The sequence below is a fragment of the Podarcis tiliguerta genome, assembly GCF_965153285.1.
Source record: "Podarcis tiliguerta genome assembly, chromosome: 13".
Taxonomy (NCBI): Eukaryota; Metazoa; Chordata; class Lepidosauria; order Squamata; family Lacertidae; genus Podarcis; species Podarcis tiliguerta.
In genome coordinates this window covers 27,175,501-27,199,746 of record NC_139546.1, presented here as the reverse complement: position 1 = coordinate 27,199,746, position 24,246 = coordinate 27,175,501, and the positions used below count along the sequence as shown (strand labels likewise).

Sequence of the window (24,246 nt, the reverse complement as noted above, 5' to 3'; positions counted from 1 at the left end):
TTACCTGCCTTGCGCTCAAGTACCTTTTGCAAAGAAAAGAAAAAATAGTAGCCAGTACATTAACTGGATAGCCTTGCTTACTCAGAAGTAGGTGCCACTGAATTTACTCCCCAAATCAAGTGTGTGTACAATTGCAGTCTGGGTTTAAATATTCATACAACCATAAAGCTCACTTTCATGGCCTTGGGCAAGTCACACCCTCCGTCTCTTAGCCTAACCTATTTCAGTGTGTTGTGAGGGATATATCTTTAGTTTATTGCCTCCGAGTGCCTTAGAAGCGTTGATACAAATGTTGCCTTGCTGCCTGGATTAGTCTGAAGTTCTAATTTCAGGTACAGTATTTCAGAGATGCAACAGATTGCATTTGAGGAAGGCAATATCCAGGTCCACAGCTCTACTGGACCACAAAAAAGTGCAAAATAGTAATAGCAATTAGTATATCCACCAGAAATGAAAGATATGGTCAACTTGAACAGAGCAACCCATATAAACAGCCTCAAATCCTCTTTTCCCTGCAAGTTCTTTTTAATGTTCCAAGTAATGACATGAGAACAAAGGCTTTGTTTTTGCTCTTTATTATACAAAAGGGGGAAAAAAGGAGGGGAGGGAGATCCACAGTTTTAAGTCTATTTAGACTTGAGGCTGAAGTTCTTGCCATGTTGGTGCAAATAGCAAAAACTTCTAAGGAAACCAAAAGCATCCTGAGCTTGCCAAGTCCCATTTAGTAATAGAAACCGAAATCCAGTACATTTTAATATTTTTTGGCATTTTAAAGTTTTTTTAAATCTACAAAAACACTTTAAATATTAGAAAAAAAATGATTCCTTTTTCACAAGAACTTCTATCTGGAATATCACATTTTGTCAACAGTGCAAAAATGCACTCAGTCCCACCTTCTTACAGTACAATCTGTCTCCCCCCCTAACCCCTGGTAACATTTTTTTTTTCTTTTTTAAAAAGACATCAGTACTGTAAGAAATTTACTTTAAAGAACAAGGTTTTTTTAAGGTTTTTTTTTTTACTTAAAAAACACATCTACTAAAATACAACAGAGCTGGTACATTCAGCAAAATCAAACCAGGTGTTTCACTTTAGAAGGATGAGAGAGAGGAGAGAGAGAAAAGGGGGAAGGAAGATTGACTGACGGAATCAGAAATAGAGAGTTCAGGAGCATCAGAGGGGTTGATGTGTGACAAATGTGCATGACTGGGCACATCCTATCAGAATTCAGACATGGCAATGAAAAGCAAAGTTAATGTGGAGAAATCTAGCTTGATGTGGCAATGGCTGAAGTGTTTTTTCCAGGTTTCTAGTGGGTAGGATCTGTTAAGAGACTTCCTGAACCTGATGCCCTCAAATCAGTCCCAGTTTGCCAGGCCTTTGGAGAAGGCACCAAGGTAGGGAAGGCTCCATTAGAACAACAGAAAGTGTTGCACACACTGCCTGGTTATTGTATGCAATCCTTCTCCCCCTGCCGCTGATATTTTGCGTAATTTACTTCTACGTGTGGCCACATTTGCTGCATCAGAACAAATGCCTCCATTCCACAAATGATAACCAACTTCCTTGAGGTGAGAAAAGTACATCTAAATGGATGCATCCTAGATTTTCATTGGGTCATCTCATTTCTGGCAAATTTCTGACAAACATCTTATGAGGTGACAAGGTTTTCCCTACCCCAGCAGAGACAAAATTGGGAAAGGCTTGAAAATTATATAAAAAGGGAGTCCAAAAATGTTAAGGTTTTGGTTCTCGCCTACCTCCACAAAAGATGTGCGCATGTGTGAATCAGAGTACACATTATACCAGCCACAAGTTCACTAAGAAATAACTCGACAGAAGAGGTGTTAACTGATTAAAATACACTTACCAAAGGCTCACTTAAAAGGGATGGAGTTTCAGCTTCCACTGCCTTCAAGGAAGGTGAGGCAATTACATGTAAAAACTCCACATGATTTGGGGATCCATAGCCATGATGCCCCCTTAGCATGGTTCTGTATGGGCCCTCCCTGTGCAAAAGCATTTATTGGTAGCTTCCATGCAGTTCATGTAATGAGAAAAACTTAGCACCAAACGGGCAGAGGGCAAGGAGGAGGCAACAAGGTGTTACCTGAAACATACACAACTTGCCACACTTCTTCACAAGTCTAACCCCCCCCCCCCCACGTCAGGATTCTCTTGCAGAATGAGGTACAATGACGACAACCGAAAACAACTTCTAGCTTTGAGGAACACCTATTGGTTCTAAAGGAAGATTACACCCAACCACACAATCTGGAGACAGTACTTACCCCCTTGCCGGGCTCCCTGTAGTTTGGTGCCTTGCTTGAAAAGGCTCTTAACCCATGTGATAGCCTCTTCATTTGCATGGCAGTGAGGCTTCCCTCTTGATCAAAGATTACTGGCTTGGGAATTTTGCATATCAAGGGACCAGCACATGGGTGAAGAGCCACGTAAATGAGATGTTGGGTCAAGTAAACCCCTACATAGTAAGCATTTTTAAATGTAATACTTATCTTTTATACACCAGTTCAAGGTCAGTGACAGGTTGCAGGCAAGGATTTATAGAATAACCCGAAGAACTTCAGGAATGAGAACATGTTGGTGATCATACAGACTTAAAAAGCAAACGCTGAACGGATTATTTACGATTTTACATGTTGCCACTCTTTTCTTGTACTTCTTGTAAATGGTTATTTATCATCGTCATACAGCTCCACTGTTGTTTAGCTTTAGGAAGACATTCAAACCTGAGTTACTGCCTCGCAGGGCTTAAGAGAGCAGCAGGGCCGCCATCACATTAGCAGTCCTACCAGACACATGGGCTGGGGTCGAAGCCAGTGGCAGGCAAAATGCTATGCCAAGCTGGACCAGCATCAGACCCAGTGCTATCCACTGATGGCAGTGTGGCCGACTTAGCCCCTCCCTTGGAATGTCCCTTTTCAGTGGCAGCACTTCCACCTACCAATCCAAACCCTTCCCCCACCCAAAAGGGGTAGATTATACCCTACATCATTTAGTGATTCTTCCTGAGTGGCATTTCTATCAACTTCAACAGTTTTAGTTTTGATTACATGTACTTAATAATATATTTTCAAGTCTGCAAGATCTTTGGAGGTTTTTCAAGTGTACTGAATCCACAAAAAACTAATAACCGTTTGAGTACTATTCAAGGGCAAAAAAATACCCATTTTCTTGTGTACTGTACATTAATTGATTTCCTACGTTCTCAGGTAAGTTTCTTTTTCCCTGAAAAGCTTTCGCTCTAAATGATCTGGTGTTATTCAGTAAATCCCTGCTTGGATGTGTTACTGGTATTTTATACCAAGCCAGAAAAGCCAAAGGGCTATTGAGATCGACCGCTTGTCCAAAGACAACATACTTCTGTTGCTTTGCCTCCGAGAGTTCAACCCAAAGCAACCCAGACCAATATGTACCAAAAACATAAACAAACAAAAAAGACAGAGGAAAATCTTGACTTGTCTGAACTTTTCCCACAACAACTGCATACACACAAAAACACACTCCCATACGTGACGGTGCACTTCTCTTCATAAACAAGACTGATGTGCTTTGCAATATGTTAATGCTCATGGAAGTAAGTTGTTCATCCCAATGAAAGTACAGTGGAAAACTGCACTTCTCAAGGTATGTTATGGGAACATTTGCATGTTATTCAGTCAAGTCATTCCCACAATGCAAAACACTCTTTCCTAAATTAATACGGCCACCAAGAGCCACTCAAGATTTCAATGGAGCCAGGTTTACACAGGTTCCAGTGGTGCCTGTAATCGGGTGTATGTAAGTTTAGTATCAATCCTGTGGCTAATTTTGACAGTTTGCTACCCAAGATGACGTGGGTGTTTTGTTTTTTTTAAATCTAGAAATATTAGCAAAGGTAGGGAAAGTTCCAATGCTTGAAACCCGTAGGTCCTCCCAAGGCCTTTTGCAATAGTGGGAGACTTTTGTATTTATTTGAGTTGCTGGTTCAAAATAAGATTATTTAGCAACTGGACTCTTCCCAGTGATGGAATGGGGAGGTACAGCACACTTCCAAAGGGCAACAGTGGGGCCAAGATGCTCAAAGAGAAGGAATACATTTGGCACAGCAAGACATTGCAAGAGACAGTGAACTAATAGAGAAAAGCAGACTAAATGGGAAATACTGCTGTTAAGTTTTTTTATCCTGTAAATTGGATTTGACTAACCTGTGGCTTTCCCAATGTAGCTGGATTCCAACTCCCATCAACCCCAGCCAGCGTGGCCAACGATCAGGGATGATGAGAGCTGTGGTCCAGCATCTGGAAGGGTCTTCAGTGCCCTTTGTAACTCCCTCTCTTGACTGCATTCTCAAATGGTCCAGCTTCCCTCCAGGGGAGTATCTGCAGTGCTAGAAGCCAAGTCTTTCTTTAGAAGACCATGTTCATGAGGTTTCCAGACTTACCCAAAAGAGATCAGCAAAGCACAAGCCATGTGTTCAATTTCCATAAGGGGGGAGGGATAAAAAGGGTGTGTGTGTACTTTTTCTGGTGGGTATGCTTAAAAATAAAAATCCAACGTATATTTCAAGGGGAAACAATGAATTCTGTAAACTACAATGCATTTGAAGTTTGTTTTGCAAAACTCTCATTTTGCTTGTCAACAGAAGACACAGGGTGCTATGAAGGGCACTGAAGAGCCAAGATATAGTACAGAACCAGCTTGCAGGCCAAATTAGTCGCACAATCTGGCCTTAACAATGAGAAATTCCTTGTCATATTATTAGAGCACGTAATCGTCCAAAGAATGTAAAAATAAAGGCTAGTCAGGGATGCATGCTCTCATAAACTAAATTATGTTTTGCATGTAAAATATTAAAGAAACAGAAGGACAGGGAACACAGATGGGAAGAAGCAAAAGGAGCCTTGCCTAAATACCACCTGTCCAATTAGATAGCAAGATGCAACATACCAGCTTGTTTTTCTGAGAAAATCACCAATGCCAATTTAATTTGTACTGATCTAGTTTGGACATTATGCTAAACTGTGTATCAACATTATGCGAACAAGTCTCAGGCTCATGCATCCGCCCCCTTCCTCTTTCTTCCACTGTGAGATTAGAAACTCTCTTCTCTGTTTGCAATAAACCATGGTTTAATATTATGGCAAATCTTAACTATGGTTTAGGGAAACAAGCCAGGATCACAGACCATGATTTCCAATTGTGGCTTGTTTCCGTAAAGCAAAGTTAAACCAGTCTGTCCACATTTGGACACAAGAAGTAACCATGGTTAATTAAATAAGGAAACAAATGTTTCTGATCTCTTCACAGCAAGGGGAAAGCTTACACGTCCAAGGCTTGCTCAAGTAGAGCTAACACACATCTTAGTTTTACATCCAAACAGGGTAATACTTTCTTGCTCTTTTTTCAGGCTGGAACATTACAGGAGACACATTCCCTTGGAAGCAGCAGCCATGTAGTTCTGGCCCTTCTTTTTGCCCAGTAATGTCTAGTCATACAAAGTGTTTCTTGAAATCACCAAGCTGCAATTTTCCCTGCCCCTTTAGTTACTCCTGGGAGAATGGGTAGGGGAATTTGTGGCATGGTGATGTTTTGTATGATCGGGCATCTTACAAGGGAAAAGGGGGTGTGGTTGCTGCTTTTTCTTTTTTTTACAACCACCACCACCTGACCCCCCAAACAGCATGTCTACTAGCTCTGATATCATTTACAGGGCAAACATAAAGTTGGTACTGGAGTTTCCTTTCCTTTCTATTCCCCACAGAAGAGGCTAAGAAACACACTTCTTGGTGGCTGTAATCATTCTCTTCTTGGCATCATTCCTCTGCCCAAAGTTGAATGAACACATGCAGCCTGAATAAAACCAAGGCATGCTGGGGGGCCAGGGGAATCTATGTGCCTCTTATATACAAACCCCATCCACTCCCAAGATCCCAGCCTCTGCATAAGGGTAAGAGACATATGACGTACTCAATCTCAAAGATGGGATAATTTAGTTGTAAAAAAGATGGTTGTCTCACTTTGTTTATAAAACATTTTTTTTTTGTTTTTTTGTTTTGAAAAAAAAAAGCTTAATGACACAGAGGATCCCACCCACAACCAACCTCCCGCTTCCAAAGACAGTCAAACAAAATGCCCCATTTTGGTACAATTATTGGTCACTTCATTGTAAAAAAAAATATATATATTAACAACAACAACAACCCAAAGGGGTCTGGCCACTACTGTCTTTGTTTAAATGCTGGTCAGAAAAACGACAGAAAAAGTCCACCTCCTGCAAAATAAAGTCAGTAACCTTGGAGCTCCCAAAATTGTCTTCTCCTGCGACAGCATACCAGTCAGATATTCTCTCTGCAAAAGAAATCCTTTTCTTCAGTTCCTTTTCTATTCCCTGACCCTTGCCATGCACTCACGTGAAATAGACCCTCCCATCCGGTTTCCTTCAGCAGGAAACGTTTGCTGGATATCCAGTTCATCACAGGAAATAACTAAGTGCAGCTGTGGCCATTTTGTTCTCTTTCGTCAAGGTGTAAAATTTCAAGACTGTACAAGATTGTCCACTTTGAGGAGAGGTGGGTCACACTGGCAAAGTCCAGAACCTTCCATGGCTCGTGCTCTCTGGAACCCATCTCTCCCTGGCTGTTTGCTAAGGGGGTGGGGAAATCTCTCATTGCCATGTTGGTTTTTTGTTTTTTTAAAAAAAGAATTTGTACAAAGTCCAAAGCTGGTGGATAGAATTGGGGGTGGGCGGGGGGGGGGGGTAGATATGTGAGGGGGGAGGAAATAAAAAGGGGCCTGTATTTTGCCAGGACCCTGCCCACCTCAACAAAAAGGGGGGGGGACCCCCAGAGAGATTCAGAAGGGGGGGAGGAATAAGAGAGAGGAGTATAGAATAAAAATTCTCTCCCCACACCACCGCCACAAAAAAACCCTCCGCTGGTTGTCAGCTATTTTCTACCCCCCTGCTCCCCTCACACACAACCACACACAGTTAAATACAATGTGAGGTGTGCGAGGAGAGGAAGATAATTAAACCACAGTGATTTCCTTCCTCCCTTTCCTCCCCATCCTAGCTCTCCAGCTGTAGATGTTACTTTTATCCGGAAAAACAAAACCGAATAGAGTACAGCAAGAAAGGCGGCTGGAGAAAGGGGATGGTTCAATTGGAGTCCGAATCAGAAGAATCTCCTGAGGAGGACGAAGAACTGCTGCTGCCCTCAGATTCATTGTCATCATCATCGTCGTCGTCCTCTTCATCATCCTCTTCTTCATTCTGGTGAGGGAAGAGGCAAGCTATGAAGTTATGTCTCATGTGGGTACCCAAGGTGATGCTGAGGGACTGCAGAATGTGGCACGGGTGCAGAATTCAGTTTACTGGGAAATGCAACATTTATTTATTTTGTAGAATAAAAGTGCCTTGTTCTTATGGTTTCAAAGATCTATGCTTGAAGACCTGTCGCCCCCATCTACTGAAATGCAGAAGCCAAGGAGGGAAATGAGCATGTTTTCCAGTGGCTAGGTCTTTCAGTGCTTTGCACACCTGCCCCCATCCTCCACAACTAGTAGAAAGCAGAATGATGCAGGACAATAGAAGCTGTCAAATAAAATTATGTGAAATGAGAGGTCTGTTCAGCTTGTGTCATTTATACAGGTTGCAGAATCCAGCGTTTTCTTGGTACAGAATTTAGATCGCTTTGACAGAAAATGTATATATGTATTTACAGTGGCTACTTGACTAGTGCTTTTGTTCCTTCATATGCAAGGTGCTGGCTTGCGTTCATTACCTCTCAACATCTGTCCTGGGAGCCTTGCTATCCACCATGTTTTGGGTGGGACCAGGGGGGGTGTGACGCTAGGGTTGCACCTTAAAAGAGGAAAAGCCTTCTAGTTATATTCAGAGGCACTGCACTTTTGAACGTGAAAAGCCCAGCTGTTGGGGATAGCCCCCACTGCTTAATAAGCACAGCTAAGCAGTCACTGAAACACGCAGCCCCGACAATCAGTTTTGCAGAATAGGTGTGAGCAAGAGGTAGTGTATATAGAGAAGTGTACAGACACCAGCACACTCACCTCATCCCCGTCTTCGCTCTCCTCTTCACTACTTGAATCAGAGGAATCCCCTCCCTCCTCAGAGGAGTCAGCATTGTCGTCGTCCTCCTCCTCTTCCTCTTCATCGTCATCATCGTCGTCGTCATCATCATCATCCTCATCCTCAGATTCCTGCAAACCACACAGGATTTAACAGAGACATGGGAGAGGTAGACTGAAAACACCAGCAACGCACCTAGAGCTCAACAGATGGCATTCACCTTTATACACCCAAGAGTCCACAGTAAGAACCCCAAGTGGCCAAACATAAACATATTTCTCAAAATGTGCCTTCTTGCATGTGGATGAAATGTGAAGGTGCTCACCAGGGTGGCACAGGCATGGTTCAGGGCCTTAAATGAAACTGAGTGCACTATAGCTTGCCAGAAATTACAAAGGAGGGTAAAATATATGACCCTTCTGCCCCAATATTCTGTTAAAAGAAAGCCAGCTCAACAACCTAAAGTTCTCACTATAGAAAATTAACTACTGCATCACTGTTTTGTTTTTAATGAAATGCTCAAGAGCTCCAGGATTTTTACATTTGCAACTTCAAGCATGCCCACTTAAGGAAAGTGGAGAAGACCAAAATGAAAGAAAGAAAAGCAAAAGGGTCTGAAGAGCAAACAGCTCTCCAGCTATCAGCACCTGAAGTGCAGCAGAAAACCTCCCCCCATCCAAACATCATCTTCATGAGACTAATAATTTTAAAAATCCATCCCACAAGTTGTCATGCGAATCAACTGATGCTCATGGAAGCAAAGTTACTTGCACCCCTTAGCTACAGAGGGGGGAAAAACTGCATTCCCTATAACGGGTTGTTGAGCTTTACTTGGCAAAGCTGTTGAGCTAAAAATGATGTTTTTGAGCTATTTTTAAAGTTAATTGGCAAAAAAGACACTGCCAACATGGGTTGTCATACGTCCGGATTTCCCTTGGAAATTTTAGCGATTTACACCCAGACACTGCTTCCGACTGCAGTATTCTGGCTACGTCTGGGAAATTCTGGACGTATGGCAACCCTATCATATAACTAACTATAGAGAGATTGCATCTCTCCTTCCCAGTGGAAGATCAGTGGGCCCCAGCCATCAGATCAATCACCTGCATAGAATTTGGCTCCCTCCCCTGTTAGAAATAAGAAGCAAGCAAGCAAGGACTTTTACAATAATTTGCAATGCTTTACCAGACCAGTTGAGAAAGAAAGCAGAGTTCCTGGGGTCCGTTTTAACACTTTCAAAATGGCTTCATTAAATCAGCCAAAGGCAAACCTTGGAAAAGTTTCCCTGGATTATTCCATTGCGGGTAACAGCTGCATGATGAAGAGGAAGAAGTGTTAAAGCACTTACTGACTTGGACTGCACCGAGGGCTTCATCTTAGGATTTGGGCCTCGCATCTTCCCCATGTTCTTGCGTTTCTGTTGAGATACAAGTGGGAGGGGGCAGTGTTAGAAAAGGGGGGGGGGGAGTCAACATTTATTTATTTTCATAAAATTTATATACTGTTTGATTGTAAAAAAAGAAAGAACCCTCAAAGCACTTTGCAAAAAGAATAAAACAATAAAATTATTGCTAAAAGTAATTAACAACAATTTAGAACTCTTAAAAAATTAAAATCAGCAATAAACAGATTAAAACATACATCAGTGTTCTTGGTATCTGGGTAGGCTTGCCTAAGCAAAGATGTTTTTAGCAGGTGCCAAATAAAGTACAGTATAGTACAGTGAAAGTGCCTGCCTGATGTCAATATGCAGGGAGTTCCAAAGTGTCGGTGCTGCCACACTAAAAGATTTCTATAAATGTAAAATGGATTTATTATTATGTGGCACCCATGACAGCACCAGTGGCAAGGAAAACACTTGCATTCTTTTCAGCAAGCTAGTATCTAGCCTGCCCCTTCCCCAATCCTCCATTTCTAGCAAAAATCAAATGTGCCCCTGACAAACTATCTAGTTTTTGTGGCACTAGACTCTGAAGACTTGATGCCAAAAATGTTAAAACAAGCAGCAGGAGGAAAATACAAAGGCAACTTAAGCTTTTTCTACTCAAGAGTTCTTATAACATCCTGGAAATCTATCCTATTATTAAATCAAAATGTACCAATTCAATAACCATAAATACCCTGTTTAATTCAGAGCAGCTTTCAAACTGTAACTGGTACACTTTTATCTGATGCACGTCCTGCTGGGATAGATATCCCTTTTCAGTCAGAGGGCCACATTTCCTTCTGGGAATGCCACTGGTAGGAGGAGCCAGAGGCAAGTGGACAGAACAATGAATGTAATGTTTACATTTGTACAACAGGCTGGTTTCTACACTCGCATACCCATCTCCATCTTCCATACAGACAAAAATGAAGCTTTTTCTTTGGGGGGGGGGGAAGACACACCAAAGGTTCCTCGTTTCTGACCTAACCAGAGTTACAGAACATGGAACCCCTAGACTTCAGGCATGAAGAGATTCCCTTCTTTTCACTTCCAATCTATACTGTATTTCAGAGGTCAGGTTGAAAAAATACCCCTGCCAGTCCCCTCCAAACACTTGCAAGATACCTACGTTGGAGGTATGTTCCTTGTACACAGCTCTCTCCTGTGGCGACAAACTCTGCAGAGAAGACAGAAGGGGGAGGAGTGAGAAGCCAAGATTAAGCATGTTATGGAGGTGATTCAAAACATGGGGAGTGGGAGAAGATGGATTGATTATAGTCCCTACATAAAGCAACCAGATTATAATTACCACAGATGAATCATTCCTTGCCAGCACTTTAATATGACACTTCTTGCAAGCCCCTGGCTGTCCTTCAATGAGTTCTGCCCTATGAACAATTATTCCCATTTTACAGGCAGGGAATGGAGGGCTGAAAACGCTAAAAGCCTAAGCAGATGCTGTCAGGGTAGAGGAAGTTTGATTTGGGTTGCAGAGAAAACACAGAACAAAACCTCAGACAAGGTATACGAACATGCGAGAGCGCTGTGTGGCAGGATGATCCATGAGGCCAGAGGACAGGTGAGAGGTGGGGAAAGCTCACACAGTGTCTAGGACGCTTATGTTGCTGATAGGAACTGGGGATGAGCAGAATTTCATACAGATTGAAAGTCTTTGGTTGCAGAACAAGAGTCAAATGTCAATATGGCTTGACTTGGAAGGCTTTCACACGGACGCTTCACTGCTAACACTCTGATCTTCTCAAGGAGCTGCTACCTGTTCTTGTGCCTTCCCCCAACTGACAGCTCACCTTGAGCCACATATCCAGGTGTACTTTGTACTGTTTCTGCTGCTCTTCGGCCAACTTCTTGTACTGTTCCTTTTGGCTCTGAGAGATGCGCTGCCAGCGGCTTCCGATCTCCACCATCCGCTCCTTCAGAGGAAGATGGTTAAGTTCACCATTTGAAAGCAGCTCCTGAGAAAACTTCTGATACCCGTTCCTGGTGAGGACACAAAAGAGAGAAGTTACAGGTAAATGGGCAGGAGGAAGAAAGACAGCAGGACTGTTGGCAGGATCTATTTGATATACTGGAAAACTCAGTGGTATGGGTTCACATGCATTGCTAAACCATGGTTTCAGAGGCAGAAAGGAGCAGCCGGAACCTGCCCACTGCCCTTAAGAGCTTCCAAACAAACTTTGGTTTGTTTGGAAACTTACCAATTTGTTTTACACTCTTATCGCCATTTCATAAGAAATGGTAAGTCAGATTTTGTGGAAAGTGGAATGCAGCTCTGCAAAATCCTCCTCCCAGTCACATGGAAGGAGGGAAAAGGTATACTGAGAAAAGGCTTGTGGTGGTTCCTACTTGCTCATGCACATAACCATGGTTGAGTACGATATGCAAGCACAGGCACTCTCTGGATGCCACCCTGCTCTCCACAAGGAACAAATCTTTTCAGTGGTAGCCACAGAACTCAAATGGCATCTCCTAGGAAGCTCAACTGTTTTTTTCTCTTGGCTCTTGGCTCCATTCAGAAACTTCACTTATCTTTTGGAGAATTAAGCCTTTTTAGAAGTTATTCTGTTGCTGCTGTTTGGTTTTCATTCATCAGTTTTAATATGATCTTGGGCTTCCAGAAATGTTAATTGTGCTTCAGTTACGTATGGTGAACTTTTATTTTATTTTATTTACAGTATTTATAGATTGCCTTTAAACCAATCAATTATCCACCTACTGAAGTTGACTTAACTTCAGGAAGGCCACTGATTCCTCACCACTGTGCGTTTGTAAGCCATAACCACAACTCAGAACACAAAACATATAAGCACACACATACAACCCTGCTTTTTTCTTTTTAAAACAATGGCAATACTCACATGGGGGGTTTCTTCGGCTCACCCTGGAATTTCATTTTCTTGGAGGAATTTGTTGTGCATGGTGGCGCCCTCATCTCACTCAGTTCTCGCTGCAGAACAAAATAAAGAAGAAACAGAATTACAAAGCTGAGAAGCCTGGTCCAGCTCAATGAAAAATGTCAGAAAAATTAAAAAGGCTGCCCCGCCTTCCTATTTCATGCAGATGCCTAAGCCTTCAATGAGGCAAGCATTGGACATTTGCTAGCTTTCTTCAACAACCCAGAAAACTACCTACCAAGAAATGTATACAGAGCTTCAACCTTGTATTTTAAGTATTAACCTCCTAGCCAGAGGTGGCAAGGAATTACATGCAGGGTAGGCAAACCAAGAAGAAATTGAGTGCCCTGCTCCTTCTCTGAGCCCAGTACAGAACCAAGCAGGCTGCTACAAGAAGAATGGAGTTGTCTGTCTCTCTTCTGCTAGCTCCTGGCAGGCTAGTAACTTTCTTGTCTCATTTACAAGAGTGCAGAAATCTGGAGCAGAAACCAATGGCTCCCGCTCCTGAGCTGTAAAACAGAGGAGCTGTGCATACAAGTTGCTAGAGAAAATTAATTAAAATTTAGAACTCTGGCAATCCAGATTCTGAGCCAAGAAAAGACAAGAGAATGTATGTAATCTGTGTAATTATGCATAATCGTATTCCACCATTTCACTGGCAGATAGCACAAGCCACTTACATTTAAGCATATCTCCATACAGCCAGAAACTGGCTGGTTTTTTGGAAGTTGATATTCTGTGCCCAGTACCACACAGAGGACTGTTTTTCTGCATTCCTGTGGAAACTGTGCACACGCACACACTCGATGCAGTGCAATCACACTGAAGCGAAAAATACTAGGTGGGGTGGGGTTTTTTTTTAAAAAAAAAGCCTGACCAACCTCGTATCGTTTCTGATCTTCTGCTGCCTTCTTGATCCACATCAGCTTCTCCTTCTTCTCCATGTTGTTCCAGGTGGCTTCCATGGCTTTTAGTGCTTTCCCTCGGTCATTCTGAAGCAGAAGGACAGCTGCTACTATATACTGTCATGGACTCCATAAAAGTGCAGAGCTCAGACAACTCCCCACTTTGAGCCCACCACTTCTATCCTAACTTCATGACAGCTACCACCTGAAAAAGGCAGGTTGCTTACCTGGTAACCCACGTTCTACGCTGGTCATCGCATGAGTTGTGCAGCGTGCAAACCAGGGGTCAGATCTCATGCCCTTTCCCCACAAGGGAAGACTTGTACGCCTTTGGCTCATGCTACCAACCCTCAAATTACAGTTGATCAATTCAATGGCAATAATAACATCAGTCCTATTTACAGCCGCAGTTCCCATTAGCACAGCTCATCTGATTTGACATTCTTCCTCCTAACACCCACCAGATGGGAGCTGCCCCTTGTTCATCTCCTTCTTGAGTCTCTGAAGTAAATTCCAAGCTGGACACCACCTCCTCAGATGGCACTCCTCTCCAAGACATGTTGTCAGTCAGCCCCCCACCCCAACTCCTGCTGCAGACTCCTGCCTCTATTTTGGAGCAAGTCAAAGCTGTACGACTCTCTGCTTTGTCACTCACATATCTTGCTACTGACACACTGCAGGTCATTCCATTATGAAACTAGGCCTCTGCTGTCCCACTTTACCTTAAAGCGAGCAAGATAATCTCCAATGACACTCTGCTGCCAGATCTCCTCAGCTGTTTTCGGTGACTCGGGAAGTTTGCCGCGATCCTCCTTGTCGGAACCATGCTTCTTTTCTGTCTGAGCTTTCATGGCAGCCTCGCGAGCTTTGTACTTGGCCTAGAAAACAACACGCATGGTCAAAATCTTTGCAAAATCCATTACTGATTGGTAAGAAACACAGAAAACCAGGCTGGCTGGGGGGAAAAAGTTAAGCACTGAAACTGTGTTTTGGAGAGTGTGTGGCTTAATGATGCAGTGGTTCTCCCCCACGTCTGTGACATAGATTTTGAGGAAGAAAGCTGTTAAACCGGAGGAACAGCAGGTTTTAAACCAAAGCATAATAATCAGTTATGGGCCAATCTATTAGCTTCTGGACACAAATTAAGGTGCTTAAAAAACTCTGAACAGCCTTGTGACCTGCGCTTGCAGGAGGACAGCAGGAGCTCAATTTATGCGAGTCCCACTATAAGCCTGACCCAGCACTTTCGAAAAACATATAGAAGAAAACATTGTATGTGTGTCCTCTTGAAAGACCCCTGTATTTTATTTTTTTGTTCTGCATGAGTTGCAGGTTTTCTTGTAAGGAAGTTTCTCTGTTAGTACATTAAAAACATGGCTAGCAAGCTATCTAACTGCTTTTATGAACAGCAACCAAATTTCTCCTATTTAATTATTTGCAAGATAAAAACAAACATTGCACTTTTGTTGTACCATAAGGTCATTTATCATTTTTTTCTTTCCCCCATTAAAATCAGTTATTCTTCACAGCTTTCACCCAAAAAACATATTTCTGCCTTTAAAATTATCTCTTTTTTATAATGTGGGAGATGCAGTAAAATCAGCACAGAAACTAATATTTTTAAAGTGCTAAATTCAAGGAGTCTTGTGGATGTATACCTCTTTCTGTGCACAGATGTAACCTTAAAGACAGACATTATTAGAGCTGAAGATTTGAAGCTACACTCCCTAGAGCAGGTTTGACTAAGCTGTGGCACTCCAGATGTTGCTGGAACGGAACTTCCATTGGCCCCAGCTAGCATGGTCAATGGGAGGTCTAGTCCAGAAATAGCTGGAAGGCCAAAGGTTAATGACTCTGGCTTTAGAGCTTCAGATCTCTCACTCCTGAATGTGCCTTTCCAGTACTAGAAAACAGCTGCAGTGAAGTTTGAACATGTCAAGTATGGGCTGGTACAGATGCAGGATAATGAAAAACAAAGCAATACAGACAAACTTTATGTATCTTTATGCAGATTAAAAATATGAAAATAAGGTATACCCTGTAGTTTCAATGACAAATTTCGGTGGACAGTGCCAACTAGGAACATATGGCTGGAGCAATCACAACTGAGGTACCCAATAATACAAATGTTCACCCAGGTTTTATGCACGTTTCTAGGCCTCAAGGTTACACCAACTCTCAGCCTAACCTACCTCACAAGGTTGTTGTGAGAAAAGTATGGAAAGGTGAAGAGCCATGTATGCCACCTTGAGGCCCTTGGAAGAAAGGTAGACTATAAATGCAATAAAGGAATAAAACAAAGCAAATAAACCCAAATACATGATGTAATGCTATTCATGAAGGAAAGAGAACCCCACCCCTGCTTTTTATTGGATTTTTGATCGGCTGCAAATCTGTGGTGACATTCTTTGGCATGTGGGTGGATGCTGCTCCGGCGTCCCACATGTTATGCCCACCGTAGGAAAGTACTGCTTGATATCTAGTCATCTGTCATCACCCAAAGATAGCCTTTTAAGGCATATACACAGCAACAACAAACCCCATCTCCCAAGTGCAACTACTTTCCCTGTCCACCAATGACCCATATTAAGGTGTCCAGCTAACTCCCACAAGGATCCCAAGACCCTCTTTCTCAGGCATCTAAACCAAGCCTCAAGACCTCTCCCATTTGACTCCATGTGTATTCACAGCTGTACTGGGAGGCAAATAGTACAAAAGAACGCAAAATGGGGTTTTTTTATTGCATCCACTCTCACACTAAGGGAACGCACTGACAGAGTCTGGCTCCTTCCCCCTTCCCAAGCTGGTGGAAAAAAATGAGCAGAGGTAACGCAAGATGGAATGGTAGGAGCATCCAGACTGTTAACAGAGCTGCTTGTTGGCTTCTAGAGGGAAGCGAAGGCTTGGGAATGTTCAGAACCTTCTGTGGGGTTTCTAGCAGATTTTGTTTCCTCTTCTTTTCTTTTTTTTAAGGGTGAGGGAGTGGGTCAAGATCCTGGTTTCATCCAAGTCAGGGGTAGTCAATGTGGTGCCCTCCAGATGTTGTCAGACTGCCACTCCCATCATCCCTAACCCTTGGCCATGCTGGTTGGGGCTGATGGGAACTGGGAGTCCAGGAACATATGAAAGGCGTCATGATGGCTACCTCTGATCTAAGTCAACAGGGGGGGGAAAACCACCCAGCTGACTTTTTGAGATACCCAGGAGTACATGTTCCCCCACACCTTCCCCCAAAAAAGATGGTTAAGGAGAATGTGCATTATTGATTCAACAACCTTTTTTTTCTCTGAAAGATCATTCCACATCCGCGCCAGCAGCCGGGTCAGTTCGCTCTCCGACAGTTCGGGTCGCTCCTCCTGCAGCTGCTTGCGTTTCTCCTCCGAGAAGATAAACATAGCAGAAACGGGCCGTTTGGGTTTCTCAGAACCTCCCTGTTAAAGAGCACAAAGGGACTCGTGGTTGTGGAATTTTGAGTTTGTATCTTTTGTTCTTTTTAAAAAGCGTTATGGAAAAAAGCAAATAATAATAAAAAGAGCAAAAACTGGGGAAGGTGGCCTTATTTTATGGGCTGCAAAGTATTCCTAGTAGATCAGCCAGCTAACACTTTAGTTGATTAATCAATGGGGGGGAGGCAATTTTTACCAGCAAGATCAATTTTTAATTGGTGGAACTGCAAGTTAAAAGCATGTTTATCTTTTGAGGCTCTTTTGGTTCAGGTGCATTATTGTAATGAACAAAGGGAATTGGAAAGAAATAAAAAACGCGAAGATGGGTGTTTATATACAACAATGAGAATGGTAACTTATTATTTTACTGTCAATTATCTAACACTTCCTTCAGTATCTGACAAATATTGGACTTTTGGTCATAAGCAAATTTATTTTAATCAGATCAATCAGTTACTTGAACATAAGGCAGATAATTAAATCAATGAAATATTCTTTAAACCTGCTGACAGTTCTACTTATTATATACATATAGGGAGATAGCCAACATTACTCTGGAGTAGACCCATTAAAATCAATATACTTAAAAGTCATTTCAGTCAATTTGATTTCAGTGGGCCCATCCCAAGTATGACTAATGTTGGATACCACACGCGCATAAGGAAACCTTCAAGAGGGATTAGTTTTTGTTCTCATTTTTACTATCAAATTTCCAAAGGAATCCCAGCAGCCATTTTACATGAAGTCTTGAGGCTGGTTTAAAAGTAATTTGCTCCACTGCTCTAAATGTAAGAAATGTATCCATACCCACAACGCATCCTGCTTGTTGCCCTAGCCTGTATGTGCCACTCACCTTGCTGGCATCTGGTGAAGTCTTTTTAGAGGCAGGGCTGGTGGCACCTTTCTTGTTTACTCCCAGCATCTTCTCCTCTCCCAGAACCCTCTGCTGTTCTTCTTCAGGTAAGCTCTGAATTTTGGAGGAAATGGCAAAATAACAAAATAAGGAGTTTTGACTATTTTTCATTCTCTCTCTGCCTTTCCCCATATATCTAGTAGATTAATGTATACATAGTTTGGAAGCGTCTTCAGGTAGTGCAGAACGTGGCTGCCCACTTTCACCCAAGCAGCTTAAGATTTCCAGGAAATTAAGTCAGCAGCCTAGCATGGGCATTGGCTGCTTCATTCTCCTCCCCCCAAAAAAAGGTACTAGGAAGCTGCCTCTGAAAACCAACTAGCAGCTTAGTTCTCACAGAATGAATTATTCATTCTAGTGTAGAAAGAGAGACACTTACCGACTATTCTAAAACAACTGTGCTGGCTATCATTTGAAAGTCTAAGTGACCTGGGATCACATGGATTTGAAGTCAGTGGCTTAATTCATAAAGAAGTACTGTTAAATTAAGTTAAGTTTTGGGTTGATGCCTGGATTAACATACCGTAAGCAGAGAAGCAACTCTAAACCACTGTTTAGATTTTAAATTGTTGTTAATGCAAACCATGGTTTGGGGAAATGTTGAATGGAGACGGCTTCTCCTTTTATGAACCAATCCCGCTTCCACCAATTGACCAGCAACGGGGCATCCAGTCCTTTCAATGCAAGAGGCAATATATGATTTTGAATGGAGCATGGCCTTCTGGGTTGAGACCTCATCACTATGGACTGCGTGACCCTGATCTTTCAGATTTAGACAAAAAAAGTTTACACAGAGAAACCTAAGACCAGTCCAATTCAAATATTTCAAGGTCGAATAGGAGAGAGTTTAGTGGACACTGAAATCAATGAGATTTAAAAGTGCTTAACCAACTGGATTGCACCCCACTGTCTTTTTAGACAAGGCTTTTAAAACAGTTATCAAGAACTGCAGAGTACACAGAAAGGCACCGCTATATGTTCACCCAGAATATGACCCTTCTTAATGCTCCCAGTCCCAAACACTCATACCAAAGTCCATTTTCTTAGCTGGCCCAAGCTGTATGTGTGAATGGGAAGGGTAACAGAAAAGAGCTGCTAAAAAACTTAGTAACGCAGTTTGGCAGAATGCTGTGGCAAACTCACCTCCAGGAAACGCAAGAGCTCAATTTCATAATCTTTCTTTCTCTATAGGGGCAAAGTAGCAAAAAAAGAGTCAGTTCCTGGTACATGCCATGAATTTTGCCTTCTTCTGCTTCCCATCCAGAGCTGCACCCTCCTCCAAACATCTGACTCCTGCCAATGCAGGGTTCTAAACATCAATATAGATATTTGGAATCAGAACCCTAATAGCCAGTGTAAGTCAAGATGACTTAATGAATAACTTTGAGAAACACTGCTGTACCATTGGGGCCAACAACTGGCAACCCAGAGCTAAACTCAGCCCACTGAGTGGTCCCTAGGTGCCAACCTTAGAGGCTAAAGATGACTGTAGTGTCTGGGACAACAGAACTTGGCAGAAGGGAGTAATCCGTAGAGATGAACCTTAAAAACTGGCTTTCTGGCAAAGCAAATTGCTATCCAGGGGCAATGATGCTTTATTACTGATAGATATATGTGTGCGTGTGCATGTTAAGTGAGAGACAAAGGACAGTGTTTCAGGGCTGAATGTGAATTCCTTAAATGGGAATATGGGCCCAAGGGAAAGGGATTCAACAGCAGATGTAATTTGAGCAGCTGCTGGAAATGGGAGGAAAGAAAAGCATTCTGGACACTTTAAACACCGTGATTCTCAAAGGGTGTGGAGCGCTACACTGGTGTGGCAGGGGAGGACAATGGCAGGAAGATTCAAGGACGCTAAAAGAAATATATTTAAACATTTCAGTGTACAGTAGTATAGCATAGTATAAGAATGTTTATTTGCAAAATATGGATAGCTATCTTTTCAAAATGAGAGCAAGAGCATCAAGTGTGTGGGAATGATTCATGTTAGCTGCAATTTTTAAAATATTTTCTGGATCTCCCATGATCATATTATAAAGTAGTTGTGTTCTACGTTATAAATCTGCTAGTTGTTTCTTTTTGTTTCCCAGTGTATTTCCTATCAATTAAAAAATTGGTGTGGCATGAGCAATTTTTTATTGTGAAAGTGTGGTTCCACCATTTGCAGCTACTTCCTGGGGATAGGAGGTGCTTCCAAAGCCATTTCAGGTTCATTACAAGAGTAGGGACATTTTCAACCTGCAACAGCAATGCTATTGCAAAATGGGAGAACGAACCAATACTCTGATGAGAGGAGGCTAATTGGGGACATTGTAAATAGGACCTGGTAAGGAAGTTGGAAGATGACATTTAACATCAATGGCCTTGCCTTTTGAAAGCAAACTATTCTGGCCTCTGTATTGTGTGTATTTTAAAGTATCCTTTAGGCTATTCAGTTTGGTATTTATTGACATAAAATTGTATCGATTATCACCTGCTTCTGTTTTTATTGTACCTGCTTTTGTCTTTTTATCTGGTTCATAGCTGCATCTAAAGGATGCTTTTGAGCAGCTCTTGAAATCAGGGGTGATATGGGGCAGGGGTGGTATGACAATTAATGGATATGACAATTTATGGGGAAGGGCAAGGGGTAATAGAGAACAACAGTTTTCTTTTGCCTTAGTGTCACTTGTAATAATTTTAGCGGTCCATCAGGGTGCTGCTTTTAAAATGCTAGTTCAGTTAATGGAAAAACTACCCCCCTTTGGAGCTTCTGGATCCTGATGTTTTCTCAATGTCTCTGGGAAATTTTCCTACTGATGTTGCTGGTGGTCTGGTCAATGCTCTGGTCTTTCTCCAATTAAGTGGAGATGACCCAGGTAATTGATAGGGTTGCTTCTAGATGCCCCCGCTCAAACCACATGACTCATTCAGTTCCCTGGAAAATCTACATGCAATGAACAGAGAGTTTAAAAGTCATAAAAACATTTGGGTGTCAGAGGTGGCTACTGCTTCTCTGAAGAGTGTGAGGTGCCCATACGGCCCTAAAGCAAACAGTGGTTCATCTATTCTTAACCAAACCTGAGAATGATCCTGGCAATTTATATAATTGGTACCCAGATGTCATTTTTAAGAGAGGTGTTAAAAGCATGAGGTGACCTGTGAACTTCATATGGTTTTGGATGAAAGTGGTTACTTGGATCCATTCCAGTCTGAGTTCTAGGCCTGGTTTTGAGACTGAAAACCACCTTGGTCACCCAGGTGGGTGGCCTCATGGGTATGAGTGCAACCTTGTTGATTCTCCATAAATTCTTGATCACCTTTGATGCTATCAACAATTAAATTTTTATGGGCCCCCTTTATAGGACCAGGAGGCACTGCTTTACTGCAGTTCTAGTCTTGCCTGGAGAAAGGCTTGTCAAAAGGTAGTGTTGGGAAACTACTGGTCCCTCTGGGTCTTTGGCTTATGAGGTGCCACAGAGATCTCACAAGTTATCAACATTAAACCACTGAGTGAGGTCATCCATTGGCTTGGGTTGAAGTGTTCACATTATGCAGATCACCCAGTCCTTTTGTTGCCATCCTCTGATCCTAAGGAGATGCAGAATTGCTGTACCAGAGTTTGAAGGCAGCCCCAATTTAGATGAGGGTTGGAAAAGGTGAACCGTAATCCAAACAAGACAGAAGTACTGGTCGGGAAGTTTGTTGATCTGGGCAGAAGCTATGTCATCTTTTGGATTGGGTTGCACTCCCACAACTTTAGATACCCTTAAGGACCAAGTACACAACCTGCAAGTGCTTCTGAGTCCAGCATTATCCTTGCGTTGGCTGATGTTGATAGGCTGTAGCGCTTTTCACCAGCTACAGACCTACCTGGGTAAAGCGGGTCTGGCTTCAATTATCAATGCTTCAGTCACATTCAGTCTGGATTATTGCCATGATCTCTACATGGGGCTAACCTCAAAAGAAAATTCAGAAACTACAATCGGACTATACCACACCTATCCTACAACAACTGCATTGGTTATCAATTCATTCCCAGATTCAAGTTTAAATACTGGTAATAACCTTCAAAGCCCTAAACTGCCTGGAACCCATGTTATTCTGAGGACTGCCTTCACCCACATGAACCTGCCCAGGCTTTAAGATCAGCAACAGTAGTCCTGCTCTCCAGCCCATCATGAGCAAATATCAGATTGACAAGTAGCAGGAACAGGGGCTTCTCAATGGCACAGTTGTGGAATTCTCTCCCCAAAGAAGTTGAACGAACTCCTTCCCTTTTGGTCGGTGCTTCTGGAAGGAAGGAAGCTTTCATTCATCAGTTTTTACAGTGCTTTTGCTGATTTTTAATACTGTTGTGTATTTTTACTGCTTTATCTGATTTTTATTTTTACTGTACTATACTATATTTTTGTTTAGTATATGTGCTGCCGAAGCAAGCACTACTATATTCTTGTTTTACAATATGTTTATTTCAATGTAAAGCTGCTCTGGAATATTGTCCACCGAATGTCAAACAAAGGGATGGTTCAGATTCAAATGTAGGTTAAAATTGTCCCTGGAAAGCAATGCGAATGGGGAGGGGGGAGGGAAGAGGACGACACAGGCAAGAACTCAAGGGAAGAAATCCTAGATTTGTTCCCCTCACCTAATGAAGGAGTATTAGTTGGAGGGTCAGAAAGTAAATTATTCAGTCAGCATACCCACATGCATACGTGTAAATAACTGCTTTCTCTACAAACTAGGGAAGGTCAAACCACACCTTCTTCATGTATCATTTCTGAGTTCAAAAGATACAAGACAGTTTCACATTGACAGGGAAGTACTGATTATCAGTAGCCCAACTAGAGGAAATCCTTTCCAGGCACAGAAACCACCTTAAGGGGATTTCTGTTGTCATCTATGGGTCACGCCCTTGAGTAGTCTTATTCATACAAATGCTAAAAGGGTCTGAGGAATCCCCCAGATTCCTTTGATGATGGTAGAGGATTGCAATCCCTGGAGAAGGAGTGGAGGAAGAGAGACAATTTTTTCAAATGGCACCCTCTCCCCCAGGGCTCAGCTTCACAGATGCACAACAGGCTTCTTAACCCTTTTCCAAAGATCAAGACGAAGCAACACTGCCATTTTGAACAAGGACTGGGGGACTGGGACTCAAGAGGGAAATGGGGTCCTGCCACCTGTGGGATATAACCACCTCAGAAAAGGCCCTAGTTAAAGCAGCCAAAGAGACAGGAGAATCCACCATTATCTCACACTGTCACTGCTGAGGAGAGCCGAGCTGCTTAAAATGGCCGCCACAGCTTCAAGTAGTAAGAACAGGCAGCAGCAGGCCCAAAGCCTGGACTATCGATAGAACCACTGTAACTGACATATTAAAAATTTGAGGGGATTTTTGTGTGTCAGGAGATGAGGAATAAGTCTCCAAGTCTGGAGGTTTAGCGCTGGTACAGCTGGATAAAGCACAGGGAATTCTCAACATTTGGCCACTTGAAGCGCTGGAAAAAACCCTCTCGTCCTTGTCCTTGCATCAACACCCTCCACCACATGTCTTAGCTTTCCCCCTCTCCAGACTCAAGAGCGGGCAATCTTTTCTGCCACCTAGAAAAGCTTGTTTGCTTGCCACGGATGCATCTCAGGTTGGAGGGAATTTTAAACAAGCGTAGCTACCGATGATTTAAACAGCAACTCATCAAGGCTGAGGGGAAATTGATTCTGAGGCAATTCGCAGTTGATAAATGCATTAGATCAATCAACACCAGAAAACAGTTAACAGAGACAATCAATTAATCCCCGATAAATGGGAAACTTATGTAAACTGCCCTGAGTTGAGCCAGACTTCAGGTCTGCACAATCAACTTTGGGTTTGTTTGTTTGTTTGTTGCTTCTTTTGTAACAACTGAAGCCAGGTGCGAAAGGCGTAGAAATTAAAAGTATTCTGAACCCAGAGATTTAAGTACAAAAACTGAAGTGAGCTCAGTCTTGCCACAGAAAAACCAACTCCTGGTTGCCTCTCCCCCACACACCCCAGCAAAGAAACTTCATTTCAGGACTACAATTTAGGGCACGGATGAATTGATTTTCTTCCTGCCATGTGTTAAGCTAGAAATTCCTGCAGATCTACTTCAAGCAACCCGAAGATCGTTCAGTAGATCTTGATCTACCTTCTGACCAGCACTGAATTAAGAAACTGGACTCCTCTTCCTTTCTAAATATTTCAGCCTCTGAGAGGAGCCAGAGCTCTAGAAAAAAAACCATCTGCTGCTGTGGAGCAGGCAGGACTGCAAGTGGGTGGGGCTTCCTCCCACAGGAAGAAGGAAAAACTGCAAGGGGCAGACATGGCCATGCCTGACCAAACAGGCAGGAGGAGCAACCCATATAAAGAAAAGTCTCCTCCACCATTGAAGGGCATTTTTACTCTCCAAATTTCAGGGGTCTTCTGCTTGTTTGCAGAATTCATGCGAGTTTTGCTTCTCCACATCCAGGATGAACTTCACACAGGGCCTGGGCTTGAGGATGGGTGGCAGACTGCATCCCCCTGCAAGTTACTAAAAGCACCACCATTTAAAACAAACA

The 24,246-nt window shown here is 42.6% G+C and overlaps 1 protein-coding gene across 17 annotated transcripts in view; it reads right to left on the bottom strand.

Moving 5' to 3' along the window:
- Window positions 1–559: 559 nt before the first annotated feature.
- Window positions 560–24,246, bottom strand: part of UBTF (upstream binding transcription factor) — a 45,448-nt gene continuing 21,761 nt past the window's right edge. For 9 of the 17 annotated variants that reach the window (XM_083410969.1, XM_083410957.1, XM_083410967.1 and 6 more), the window contains 11 exons: window positions 18,835–18,876; window positions 17,632–17,745; window positions 16,608–16,763; window positions 14,055–14,210; window positions 13,309–13,419; window positions 12,392–12,480; window positions 11,324–11,513; window positions 10,645–10,692; window positions 9,438–9,506; window positions 8,071–8,220; window positions 560–7,273 (listed from right to left, as the gene is read on the bottom strand). In XM_083410969.1, the coding sequence (XP_083267095.1) occupies window positions 7,160–7,273; window positions 8,071–8,220; window positions 9,438–9,506; window positions 10,645–10,692; window positions 11,324–11,513; window positions 12,392–12,480; window positions 13,309–13,419; window positions 14,055–14,210; window positions 16,608–16,763; window positions 17,632–17,745; window positions 18,835–18,876 (1,239 nt within the window). In that variant the 3' untranslated portion in view covers window positions 560–7,159. The remainder of the gene's footprint in view (window positions 7,274–8,070; window positions 8,221–9,437; window positions 9,507–10,644; window positions 10,693–11,323; window positions 11,514–12,391; window positions 12,481–13,308; window positions 13,420–14,054; window positions 14,211–16,607; window positions 16,764–17,631; window positions 17,746–18,834; window positions 18,877–24,246) is intronic. The other 8 variants (XM_083410958.1, XM_083410962.1, XM_083410959.1 and 5 more) reach the window with 1 other exon arrangement.